General features: G+C 47.7%; 1 protein-coding gene across 7 annotated transcripts in view; it reads right to left on the bottom strand.

Moving 5' to 3' along the window:
- LRSAM1 (leucine rich repeat and sterile alpha motif containing 1) overlaps positions 1-14,056 on the bottom strand; it is a 153,001-nt gene that overhangs the window by 71,071 nt on the left and 67,874 nt on the right. For 6 of the 7 annotated variants that reach the window (XM_085853534.1, XM_085853536.1, XM_085853537.1 and 3 more), the window contains 3 exons: positions 8,450-8,540; positions 6,022-6,140; positions 4,251-4,280 (listed from right to left, as the gene is read on the bottom strand). In XM_085853534.1, the coding sequence (XP_085709660.1) occupies positions 4,251-4,280; positions 6,022-6,140; positions 8,450-8,540 (240 nt within the window). The remainder of the gene's footprint in view (positions 1-4,250; positions 4,281-6,021; positions 6,141-8,449; positions 8,541-14,056) is intronic. The other variant, XM_085853535.1, reaches the window with a different exon arrangement.

Genomic DNA, 14,056 nt, shown 5'->3' with positions numbered 1-14,056 from the left:
CGGGCCACTTAAGCGACCCGTTCCGTACTCTCGGGATAACCGAGCGGTGTTATCGTCGACCTCGACGGTTCCGATTAATTATCGGGCGTATTAAGCCCACTACCAACCCTTTACGTGAAGCAAGATGGAGATTCAATTAAAGAAAAGACGAAGCGAAACGGGAAAAACAGTTCAGCATAATTCACATTTATTCCGCAGCACACGGAAAGCACACATATACAATTACAACAATTATGCACCAAAAGCAGATGTTACAAAAGAAACACAACAATGCAGATCTACTACCGACTACGCGAGCACACGGCAACACTTACACAGTTTTACTTTACAGACGGCGCCGACAACACATATACTCAAAAGCAAAAGAAAAGGGCCACCCTCAAAGACAAGGGGGCAGACGGGGCCTGTGGGCGGCGAGACCAGGTGGAGCCTACCCGTGTTTTGTGATGAGCCGCAAATGTGGCGGCGGTGCCCCGACTCCGCGCTCCTTCGCGGGTTTCGTTGGCACTGCTTGGAGTGGGGTGGGAACGGGGCCCCCTTTTCGCACTGTCTCAGTGCGGGGGGGGGGGAAGGGGGGAATTATTGATGCTCTGGGGAAAGAGGATAGCTGGCTTGCTTGGGTCCCGCGACGAGCGACTCCGCTGCGACCTCGTCGCCGACCGCCGTCTTCCTTGCCTCGGACCCGAGGTATCCGGTCCCCTCCGCAATTCTCCTCAGCCGACTGCCTCCAACCCTTCTCCAACTCAAACTCCAACTCCGACTGCCTCCAACTGCTTCCGACCCAAAACTCTCAACTCTTCTCCAACTCGCCTTGACCGAAAAACTCTCCGAATTCGCCCCACGCTCGGCGCTTTATAGTGGTGTAGGAGAACCCATATGCAAATTTCTGGATCAGAACGAGCTCGGGGGTGGAGCCACGCTCGCCCATTGGACGGAGAAAAAGGGGCGTGAATCTCCCCTGATCCTCGAATTTGCATATATCGATTCTACTCCGACGCGCCTGGAGGCGGGGCCAAACCGCCCCGCGCTTGCTGATTGGACGGATCAGAAGTGGGCGTGTATCATTCCTGATCCGACTTCTCCTCGGAAAGGCCGCACTTTGTACCCGCGGCTCGGCGCGCGCCCTGTACGAGTCCAGGACAGCCTGACGCTCGGTGCCCACAAGCGGTGCGGGAATGGCCGCAGAAGGAGAGGCGAAGGTGGTGGAGGGTTTAAAGTGGTGGTCCATGGCCATGGCGACGCTTGGAATGGCGGTGATGCGATGTTTGCGGGAGCGAGCTGTGAAGGTAAAGGTCGTGGCTGTTGGCGTTGTTGTTGTTGTGAAGCGGCGTTGCGGTTGGTGGTTGTTGTGTGATGGCGGTTGAGACGTGGTTGGTTCAAAATAAAGATAGAACAGAAAAACGGCTATCTTAAAGGGTCGCAGCCCGAATGAATCACATTTATTCCCTCTAAACAATGGATTTGGGGCTAACTACACATATACTTACAGAGATATCTCACCTACGGGACCTGAATGGTGGTTTGCGAATTTCCTCAACCGCAACAATATATATATATATATATATATATATATATATATATATATATATATATATATATATATATATATATATATATATATCTCTCTATCTCTCTCTCTCATGCTCTAGAAAACCCTCCCTTATTCTTTACAAGATGTTGCCCCAGTTTCCCACTCATCTCTACTGGAAGATGTGGAATCAAAAGTGCAGCTTATCATGAGCATTTCCATAAAAAAAATAACAAAAGGAAAAGACCCTTTGTTCTCTTATCGAACACAGGTTGATGGCCTCTATTTTTACCTCACCTGTGGAATTGGTCACCCTGTTCTTTCATCCCTCTGACACACCCAAACCCCCTAAATGGCACACATTCTTCTCACAACCCCTTCATTATAAAGCTCCCAACATTCAGGTTCATCGAATCAGCTCCATTTCACTCATACCCTCGGTGCTTCAACTTGTTTGTGTACCACTTCAAACAATCCTCCCTTCCTCCTACCCAGAACATGTCACATCCTCTATTAACACCCTCTCTCCCCCAAACCCATGTCACATACTGCGTCTGCGTATTTTCCTTTCTTCTCTCCTTTTCTTGTGTCACCCTTACCTTGATCATTGTTCCTCCAGGAACTGTTCATGTGGTACGTTTCTACCCTACATCTCATTACTCTTCCCTGAGGTTATAATATACATATTGTTGCGGGCCGGGGACCGGTGGCGAGAACCACCGCTAGGTGGGGGGAGTTACGTCGTCTCCCACCAGGCTCCCGGAATTGGAGGCCGTCGCTCACGGATAACTCAATGAGGTGGCGGGTCGCTTAACCGACCGTGAACGCCAATATCTCCACCGTGTAGCGCAGGGTCTTTTTGTCTGGAACCAATTTACCTAATTAACCACGCGATGTCGTGTATCGGGGAACCACGCCCTCGGCACGTCTTGCTCGAACCGGGTCACTCTTCCGACTGCGGTAGAGTTCCAACTACTGACTGCGGTAGAGTTCCAACTACCGACTACCAACTCTGGTTTGGGTGCAGTCGAGCGGAACTGCCAAAGCCGTGCCGGCTAGGATGAACAGATTAACGGGAACAAAGACCCAGCTAAAACTCATATCCGAACCATGCTGGACCAATGAAGGAAAAGACGAAAATGAACTGGGAACGTTTCTACAATAATTTATTTATTGCAGACGACAGTTTACAGAACGACAATTTACAGCAACTTACAAAGCAGACACAGAGCAGACTTACGCGGGAATTATACAGGCAAGATTTACAATGATCGAAAACACTTATACAGTTTCTACTTTTTAGACTGGCGTCACACACTCAGACAAAATAAACCCCGTTGAAGGCAAAGGACTTCTGCAGCCAGGGAGGGAGGCGGGCTGAGGTTGCAGTTCTTTCGAGTACCTGAGTCTCGGGGAAAGGAATGCTCCGTGGTGCAGCACCTGTCAACAGTCGTGCAGTCAGGTCCACAGCAGCCCGTGTGGAGTTCGGGTCCGTGGAGGAGCTCGAGTGGGCCGGGACTAGTAGTCGGGCCGTCGGGGCGAGACGTGAGCGGAGCCAAGCAGCGGGAACCCCTTCGTTTTCCAACCAACTCCGCCCTCCAAGCACAGAACGAACGAACCCCAAAGAACTGAACGAACGAGGATGATATCGTGGTTTATCGACCTCCCTCAGCGAGGTGGGGCCTTGGTCAAAACTGACGTCACTGTCCGCCCTGATTGGACGGGGCTCTCATGGGTCCGCCCTTTCTGGGCGGGTCCTCGGACAGGCAACGGCGAGGCCCGCCCACTCCACGCGTGTGGACTCGTCAAGAAAGGGTTGGAGCGTTTGGAGAAGCCGAATCGGAACTGCAACAGCGAAGATTCTGTCTCAGAAAAACGAGCCTCCCAAGACAACAGGCGGACCGTGGTACGTTGTTGCCAGCGAACCGAAGGCTGAAAGCGCTCGGGTACCATGGATCACAATGGGGGATGGGATATAAAGATTTATTACCCTAACTAAAAAAACATCGCAATGCACCCATTCGATTTCCCACTACACACAAGGAGAAGTTCTGTCTACACATATACTTAACGGCATAACTGACTTGGGACACCTGTATGTTGTATGCGTACGATTCCTAGAAATATATATATATATATATATATATATATATATATATATATATATATATATATATATATATATATATATATATATATATATACGAAAATAACAGTTAGTGAGGCTTTGAGTCGGTGAAGCCGTGAGGCAGTGAAGCCATCCGTCATCCATGAAGACTTTATGCCTATTAATCATGTCCTGTTTGAACGTTAATTCCTCAAGACCATCAAAGACCCAAAAGACCCCGAACACCCAAAAGTCCCCTCAGATCTTAACACCATTTCGACCCCTTACACCCTTCAGACAGATTAGGTAGCTTCGACCCTTGATTGATCATTTAGACCACTTGGACCTTCTTATATCACAAATAAATTTCAAATTAATGTAATATCACCAATATTACAAATAAGTTTGTACAAAGGAAATGTTTTTATTGCGATTGGTGTAAATCATGATAACACAGCAAATCTGTGACGTCAATCCCTGCAACGACGTGTGGAGAGGCGAGTGTCGTGAGCCAGTCCACGTTAGTATACATTAATAAAGTTAATTCAATCTATTGACCACCCAGTAAATAATAAAAGATGGGAATGTGTCTTTAATAAAGCACCATATCCTTACCTTTCTGTTTTCATAACTGGCAAATCGACTCTGAAATAGAAAAAAACAAAAAGAAAGAAAGTTGAAATGATCATAAATATGAAATAACTGCGATTTTTCATTGTGCTAAGTGACTGTTCCCAAAATATCAAAATAATTCTGTTTACTTGATTAGTACAATTATCTTCGATGATTTAGCCTGGCCATCATCACAGACACCTTACTCTCAACACTGAGCTCAACTATCGTACCCAACATAATATGAAACGAGACCGAAGTCGATGGCACACCATCGCAAATCCCAACACTTCCCACCTAAAGCAAAGTCGAAAGATGGCAAAAAGTTATATCAGGAAAGACTCAATAATATGCAATGTGCTGCTCGTGCAGTGCCCCTTGAAGGTTAGGGCAGGGATTTTTAATTTGTTCAGGGTGCTGACGATGATAGTTCACCTACGCTTCACAAGAACACCATGGGATCTTTAACGTCTACCAACTAATGCTGGCACACGGGACACTCGTTTAACATCCATCCGAGGGACGGCACACACATTGATGAATCACCCTGCCGATGAGACACCAGGATAACAGTTTATAGCTGGATCGATATTTGAGCACAGGCTCGGCGGCTCAGAGGCAAGTACACATACATTTAGGCTATTCTGCCAGCTTGTATTATTACAGCTGACAGCAAGACATTATTTCCTCTTCTCAAAAAGGCCTCATTGCTGACCATCAGTTTGGACTCCACCATGATCATTCAACTTTGGACATACTGCTGCTTCGTCCTCACCAATCTCAAACAAGCCGTCAAGCTGTCTGTCAGTCTGGACTTATCTCAGGCATTCAGCAGTCTGGCACCATGCTATGCTTGCCAAGATTTCTGCCTGTGGCATCGCAGACCACCTTCTTTCCTGGCTTATTAATCATTCCACTCATGCAGTTCATGAACAGCTTTGAACAGAATCCTTCTGTTTGCTCTTTATGCTGAGGCTGGAGTAACTTAAACAGTGCCTTGTACGAAGTCATGGTTCTCTTCATAAACATAAATGAAGATAGTCTGGAATTTTCCTCTGATGCACTGAGGAACCCCATTTTCCGAGTTTTGATTATGCATTATGCCGTAGAAATCAACAAATTCCACCAACAGGCTAGCAACAAGTGCTTACCCCTCCTCTGTTAACCTGTGGGGAATCTGATGCTGGTCTCATGCTTTAAACATGTCATTCAATCCAAGTAAATCTCACATTGTCACATTATGTCTCGAAAAGGATTATATAACCAACCCAGCTGTCTATTTCCTTCCTCAACCACCAGAAGAGAAGAGGTTCAGTCTGATGAACTTCTCGGCTTCACCATCAGCCATAACCTCTCCTGGGGAGATCAGGTATTAATTCTGGTCAACAAAGCTAGTCAGAGACTGAGCATCCTCGACTGTGCCGCATTATTCCTTGGTAAATCTGAACTCTCTCAGCATACAAAGGCCTTTGAGCATAGTTCAATGGAGTACTGCTCTCCTCAAAGAGCTGCTGCCCTCACTTTAATAGATTATAAGAACAATAGAAGATGCCCGGCATGAATGGATTAAAAAAAGCACACACACACACACACACACACACACACACACACACACACACACACACACACACACACACACACACACACACACACACACACACACACACACACACACACACACACACACACACACACACACACACACACACACACACACACACACACACACACACACACACAAACAGATGAGGGTAATAACACCAAAATATCTCACTTCCCACTCGGCCTCCTCCTGGACGCGTCTGTTGAGTTGATCCATATCTTTTGAAACACTCTCCACAAAGGCTGGTGCTTCACTTGAATGTGATGTTTGAAGGAACTCTATACCAGCTTCTGTGTGAAACAAGAGGAATCCAGCACAGGAAAACAACCAATGTAACTGTTTCAATTGCACCAAGATACATCATGCGAGTAGCTGTGCTACAAAGTGCCTTGTCTTGGACAAAGTATCTTCCATCATAGGAAGAACTGGAATGGCACTCAGTAGAGCGCACACTTACGCCAGGCTGAACAGTTTACACTTCGTATCCCACTGATGGGCCGGATATGCACCTGGACCTGAACCAAAATCTAGTCAGCTTTTTCTAGTCACCCACCCAACTCATCCACATAGTTTTGTCCGAATCCTCCATAAGTTTTGGAGATATCGTGTTATATATTATATATTGTTTTTGACCCCATCTCTCAATGGTGAAGAATCACTTTAAAATTTTAATATCTCTCGTATTCGGATCTTCACCGAAATCGAATCAATTTGGCCTTGTCACACACCCAACCTATCCACCAAGTATCGTCTGAATCTGTCCTTAACCTTTAGAGATATCCTGCTCACAGGCAGACACAAACAAACACGGGAACAGACAGGAGTGAAAACATAACCTCCATCCACCCTCATTGGTGGAGGTAATAATAAAAATACACCCGTGCGGGAGTGACGGTCATCTCTGCGAGAAACTAGACTAATTGCATAAAATATTTTATGTAGATTGCACATTTAGCACATTTAGCACATCTATTCGACTGGTACGACATAAGATAAACGCGGAAGGAAACCGGAAATATCGCAATCGCATATGGTGATTATTTGACGAAGCAGTGCTAAACACCGCAAATATCAAAAACACAACACCGTAAAAACTTCATATGACTGGACACCTGTCCCGTCGTGTTGGCTGCCGATCAATATTAGTGTCAAAAGAAGGATGGCGTATATCAAAGTGTTGGAAAACAATGGAGATCTCTCTATTGTTTTCCAGCACTTTGACGTATATTAAACACATAACGATATGCCATCCGATATTTTTCGATTCTGATAGCTTCTATGACCTAGGCCTATGGCGATTTGCCGATTTGGTGGGGACATTCGGCTATGAGTGGGGGTACCTAAAAAGCTATGCTATGGGCAGGCAGGCGGGCCGCGGGTGGGCAGGCAGGCAGATTATATAATAGGAGTCACAAACCGAGAGTTAACGAATACCAAGCACGAGAACGACCTTTACAAGCATGAGTTCCTGTTACTAGGGTGTAGTGTTCTCGGGTCAGGAGCGATTTTTGGCCAACTTTGAAGTCACGTGACGCGAAAAATAAAGCGAATATCGAAAATCCGGCCTGATCAAATCGAGATGTTGTCCCATAGATTCATGTGCCACAATCAAATTCAAGATAACTGAAGAAATGTAGGAGGAGATAGATTTTGAAAATCGTCATTTTGCAACTACATGAAGCAGTTTTCGCAAAATTCAAAGTCACGTGACGTGTACGTATTCGAAGATATCGGTATTCTTTCGAATGGACATGAAAGACAAGGTCAGCTGCTATGAAATGACACCATTCCCTAACTTTTACCATGCCCAGTAGAGAATATATAGCCTCCTGAAGGTAGGGCAGTTTTTGCAAACTTTGAAGTCACGTGACACGAAAACGAAAGCGAATATTGAAAATCCGTCCTTTTCAAATTTAGATATTGTCCCATAGATTCATATGCTACAATCAAATTCAAGATCGCTTGAGAAATGGCGAAGGAGATAGAATTTGAAAATTGTCATTTTCGCAACTTCAAAGGCCTCGTGACCTTGAAAGTCATACCATCGTGTACGTCTCATCGACCTCTATCAGGATCACTAATGACCAGATCTCCCGCTTCAACTTCATTGTGAACGGACGGACGGATCGAAGGACATTGACACCCATATTATTAGGTCATGCTCGAAGAAAGAAATGACCTAATAAAGAACATTTGTAAAAGGACCAGCACATACACCAACTGCTATTGGAAAATATCATGACATTAACATTTATTTTTCCCTAACATCACCACTAACAGCTTTTCAAACAAGAAACTAAATCTAAGATGTAAGCCATAACAAATACACGTGCAGTCAAGGGTTCATACGAGGGAAAGCGGAACAAAATCCAATCCCAAAACGTGATAACTAATTTAACCCCCCCCCCCGCCACCCCCTCCAAAAAAAAGCGAATCATGACCACACTCCCTCGTTGCACCATACTCTCCATCCCCCTGCTGCACATCTAGGTCACTGAGTAATTGAGCTGAACATTTACAGTACTTTATATAGGAATTACAAGATCTAAAAAAAAACTCAATGACAAAATACAACTTTGAAAAGAAAAAGAATGCTGACCTTTACACAGGAATTGGCGGACAGCATCTGTTCCAATGCTGGAGATTTCCATTGGTGGAAAAATCACTTTCTCCAAGTCAAAGTCCAGCTTCTGTCATGGCAAAAGCAGCATACATGGCATTTACTCTCACCCTGCCTGCACTCACTCTCCCCTCGCCACCGCCTCCACTCGCTCCATCCTCATATCTGTCTACACTCGCTACACCCTCACCACTGCTTGCACTTTCTAGACCCTCACCCCTGCTTGCACTCATTACACTCACACTCGCTACACCCTCACCACTGCATGCATTCCATACACTGCCAACATTGCATGCACACCCTATACACCCTCACACCACTGCATGAACTCACTACACTCTCATCCTCTGTCTACACACTAACTATACCCTCACCACTACCAAGCAATTCTTCAGACTCCCTCAAAAAATATAACCAACTTGGACCTACAAGTTTTTCACACTCTGTTACCTCTGTTAAAGTAGCTATCAAATCCTACAACATACCGAAAACAATTCTCAGGTGTGCCATTTCTCTACACTTCTTAAAGCAAAGGTTACCGTCTGTCTTCTCTATCGTGAATACTGACCACATCAAACATTTCTCACACCGTTTGAAATCGAGCTTGCTCTATTCTTCTTGTACCTTGATCGATTCGCTCTCTATTGACTCTTACTCACTCGATGCCAACTTATCGCCAAATTGAGTACGCACTAGAACATACGCTTCAAAATAAGACCAATACAATTACACACTAATCTGCGACAAATACTACTCAACCATTCAGTAATCTATATATTAATACTGAAGGACCAATTTTGTGTTCCTCCTAGCTGTCGCATCACGTTTTTCTCGGTACTGTGACCTGGATTGAAAGAATATTCATACCTGTAAGAGTGCATCGCACGTAGTGGCAATAGTCAACCTTCAACTCTGAAGCAGAATAAATAAATATAAATATATCAATATCATCACACAGAAACGGTGTAGTTCCTGGAATTGTCCACCGGAGGGCACATTTTTCAACTTTGAACAGTAAAGTGTTATTAGAATAAATATAAATGTATCAATATCATCACACGGAAACGGTGTAGTTCCTGGAATCATCCACCGGAGGGCACATTTTTCAACCTTGAACAGTACAGTGTTATTAGAATAAATATAAATATATTGTTACGAATTATCGCCCGCCGGCGTGCAAATGACCGCGTTTGACCGAATCGCGGCCGCTTCGCCCACCGAACGTGCAATTCAGTCGCGACTTTCCAGAACAACGCCCAAAACCAGTCACGGGTGTGCTCCAAGCACACCACAACCTTGTCCGCACTCTACCCGCCCGCTTCAGGGTCCTATCGCCAAATAATCGATTTACCTAATTATTCGCGCGGGTAGATTACCGAGAGATTGTACATCAGCGAGGCCCACTTGGACACGAGCCGCTTCAGCAGCTCGCTCTGTTTTGGGATAACCGAGCGGGGTATTATCGCGAGGCCTTGCTGGACCCGATACTATTATCGGCTATTAAAAGCCCGCTATTATTCCGAAATGCAATATGGCAGTTCAATGGAGGGAAAATGACGCGACGAACAGGTCAACATTCAAACAATCACATTTATTCACACACGTATGCAGTCAAGTATTCATGCAGGCACGTATACAAGCATGCACATATGCAATTATACAGCCAACAAAAACAATGCAAAGGAACTACGACCGTTTATTTATTCTTTACACACTTATATACAGTTCTACTTAACGGACTCAGCGCCACAACTTTCATACGAAGAAAAGCAAGGAAAAACCCCCTCAAAGACAAGGGGGTAGACTGGAGCTCTCGGGGTCTTTATAAACCTAGAGCTTTGAGGACCGAAGGAGCTCCAAGAGGCCGTGCAGGTTACCTTCCTCGCTGGGGCGACCCGCGACGTTCCTTCCCCACGACATCTAGCATAACCGCGGCTCGGCCGCGGCCTGGTGATTTGGGCCCCAGCCGGCAAAGCATGAGAGGAACGAACGGGTCTTTGCTCTTTCTGAGTTGATGCTCTCTTTAAGAACCCGTCCGTCCCTCAGCGATGCTCGGACTGTTCCGAAGCCCAATCACCTCAGACCATTTGGTGCTGGTTGGCGAGCTATCTCCGGCTCGCACACGAACACGCAGCTCCGCGCGGCACAGCAGACTTGGCCATGCTCCCAGCTCTCGTCTCCTCCGCTCTCCTCAGCTTCTCCACCGACTGCAGGCTTCAGGCTCCAGGCACTCCGAACCCCGACAGACACTCAACCGACTGACCTCAGACTGGCGTTCCGCTCGGCCTTTTATAGGGCCCGAGAGACGAGGTTTGGCCTTCGGCCTCTCAACTCTAACCCCCCTGGCTCCGCCCCTCTCGCTCTCTTGATCCGAATCTCGGATGATGCTTGGACAGAGCGGACGTGCGTGAGATCACCGACCTGCGCGGCGAGCGGACCCCTGCGTCTGCCTGCAGCGATGCCGTTCGATGCGGACTCGCCGTTGCTGGCACAAGGATGGCGTCGCTTCGGAAATGAAGGTGAGGCGATGTTGTTCGTGTTGATCTATTGGGGGAGATGTGGATTAGGGGATGGTGAGATGTCGTTGTTGTGAAGGCGGTTGTGAAGAGTGGAGAAGGTGGTTGGTGGTTGGCATGGTAGAGAAGGTGGTTGGTGGTTGGTGTGGTGGAGAAGGTGGTTGGTGGTTGGCGTGGTGGAGAAGGTGGTTGGTGGTTGGCGTTGTGGTTGGTCAAAAATAACGATCGTAAAAGAAAAACGGCTACTTCAAAGATCACAGCCCGGGTGACACGAATAAATCCCATTAGACAACGGTGGGGAAATCTATCCGAACACAAACTTATCAGAATAACTGAACAAAGGACCTATATGGTGCTCTGCAAATTTCCAGAGCCGTAACACTACCCCCTCCCCTTTTTACACACTCGTCCCGAGTCGTCGAATTTTCATGTGCCATCATGTGTAAGTTTCCCCAAATACATTTTATCTTCGGATCCCTGAATGCGACATTTAGTGTATTCGTGTGCCAAAAATAAATAACCTACGGGCTGAGTAACTAACTTAACAAACCCACTCATACAGACGACTTAACTAAATTGCCGGCACTAAGACACACATGCAGGGGGAAGCAACTCATTTACAATTTACCTTGACCTTAACCTTATAAGTTTACACTAAACCATGGCCCAGGACTGATGAACTCGGTGGGAAAAAGGGCACATAGCAATATCAGCGGTATTTTGAGTGTGAGCGCCCCCACAGCTGAAGGTCGGATGTCTTCGGGGCCTGTTCAAAAGGCCCCGTTGTCTGTCACAAAAACCTTTTCAATCTTCAGCTTCTGAAGGCAACTCACCCTAACCCAGTGGCTATGCGCCATCCCACAGGCCATTCTTCAAGCAGGGAGTCAGGCTGCTCACACGCAGTCTCTGGCTCATGAAACAAATGCAGGTGACAGGGAATGTGGCCGGCTTCACGAAGGCAGTCCTCGGCCTCCCCTTGAATGAGCGCGGTGAACACAAACGGTGCACGGGCTGCACCAATGCAGTCCCCGTGTGCGGCTGCCTGCAAGGCAGTCCATGCAGAACAGTGAATGGTACTGATTCAAGCAAACACAAGCAACTGAGCGGATGGATGGATGGATGGACAACACGGTGCATGGGCTGGAGTGCAGGCCCGTGGTGCGGCTGCCTACAGGGCAGTCCCTGCAGCTTGCGCGATGATCCTGGCGCACATGGTGATGGACAAATGGGGCAAATACAACAAAGGGCTAGCAGGCATGGGGTGAAGGGAAAGGCAGGCAGACAAGGCATGGCAAGGCAAAACAAGGCCGTTGCAGTAAAACAGGCCGGTGGTGAAGCTGACCGGCACAGGCCTTTTAGTAAAACAGGCTGGCAGGTGTGCTGACCGGCACAGGCCTTGTAGCAAAAACAGCCGGCAGGTGAACTGACCGGCAGAGGCCTTGTAGTAAAACAGGCCGGCAGGTGAAGCTGGCCGGCCTCTTGTCTCGTCCTGCAGGTGTGTCGAGGGAGTGCGGTGGTGCTGGCCACTAGGAAGGTGGGCTCGGACCTACCCTACTGTCTGCCTCCCAACCTATCGCCTTTGTCCATACCCACTCCCTTAATTTGCAAAAAATCCAATTTAGCCCCAACTTATTTTTTTGGTTTATTTTATTTTTATTTTCCCTATTATAAATCGTCTCCCTAACCCCCTTTATTGTCTCTGTTCAGCTAACCTATCCTGCCTCTGAGGCTACTCCCAACCCCTACGTTCCCTTCCTGGAGGGGAATAAAGGAGAGCTAGTGTCCTGTGTCGAGGCCCAACGAAGCCTCAGAATGGCCTCCTCATATTTCAGCGATCTCCTAACCACGGTGAGTCCAGCGGCCCACAACGAGAGCGAAGGGATGGAAGGTGCGGAGGGGTACACTTCTCTATTTACCCGAACATTATTAACCTTAAACTACCACGGGGCTTTCCAAAAGCGCCTCTCGCTTAAACTGCTGGTTCTACAAACCAAGATTCCCGTCGCCTGTGTTGGTGTCCTCACAATTTTGGGCCATGCCCTCTAATTTTCCCTCGTGCCCTCGCACAGTTTCGTGGCTGGGACGCGTGGCTCCCTTGGCAGGAACTACCCTCTGCCGATTCTCCAACTATGGCACCCCCGGGCCCTGCAACTGCCTCCAAGCCTACCAGCTCCCTAAACACTGGGGAGTGCCCTCCATGGCTACTCCCCTGAAATGCTCACGTGGCAGGCTGGCACCCCTTCCCTGGGTGCCCGTGCCCAATGCACTGCCCATGTGGCCAATGGCGCCCCGGGCCCCACATCATGCGGGCCCACCTGTGCCCACTACACTATCCCGGCCCCCCATGGACCCTTGGCCTACCGCGGCCGACTAGCCCGGTGCCCGGGGTACCTACTAAGCGATACTCACCGTTCGCAGCCACGCTCCCAGCCCGTAAACAGGGCTCCTGCACCCCTCCAAATGGGTTTCGAGCCTACATTCGCACCAACAGCAAAACAACCTCCATTTTGTCAATTTGACTAACCCACTAACTCACTTTACACTGACCCCAGGGTCCCTTGGGTGGGAATCACTCCTCCCCCCAATCATACCACATTCACTCCATACACTCAGGCTCGCTGGCCTTCACTCACTCATCATGTACATTTTCCACTTCTTTTCACTCCATCGCTGATCACTGCCATTCCTCTATCTAAATTCCCTATCTACTTTGTGCTCCCTCGTCATCCCTTAAAATATAGCACGTTCCATTTAACACTACGTAGCTAAGCTACGTCCCCTCTACACACTCACAAGTCTGGCCAAGTCTTCAAATATTATTTCCCATCCTAAATCTGACCTAAAATCCCTCTAACTAATCCATTCCACAGGCCCCATGAGGACTTATCCCTGCCCCATGGAGCCGGTCGAACTAACACTAACCCATCCCCCTAACTAGTGGTGTCCCGTGCCCGGGCCAAGGGGGTCTTCCACCCCTTGCCCAGGGAATCCTGTTCACCCGAAGCAAGGCTTGCTTTTTTTTTCCAGGAGCGCACGAGCACGAAAACTCACAAGCTGCGCTCTACTCTCC

Source organism: Eptatretus burgeri, chromosome 14, assembly GCF_056783735.1.
Source record: "Eptatretus burgeri isolate ZD-2024b chromosome 14, Ebu_testis_v1, whole genome shotgun sequence".
Classification (NCBI taxonomy): domain Eukaryota; kingdom Metazoa; phylum Chordata; class Myxini; order Myxiniformes; family Myxinidae; genus Eptatretus; species Eptatretus burgeri.
This window is presented reverse-complemented; position numbering and strand designations above follow the sequence as displayed.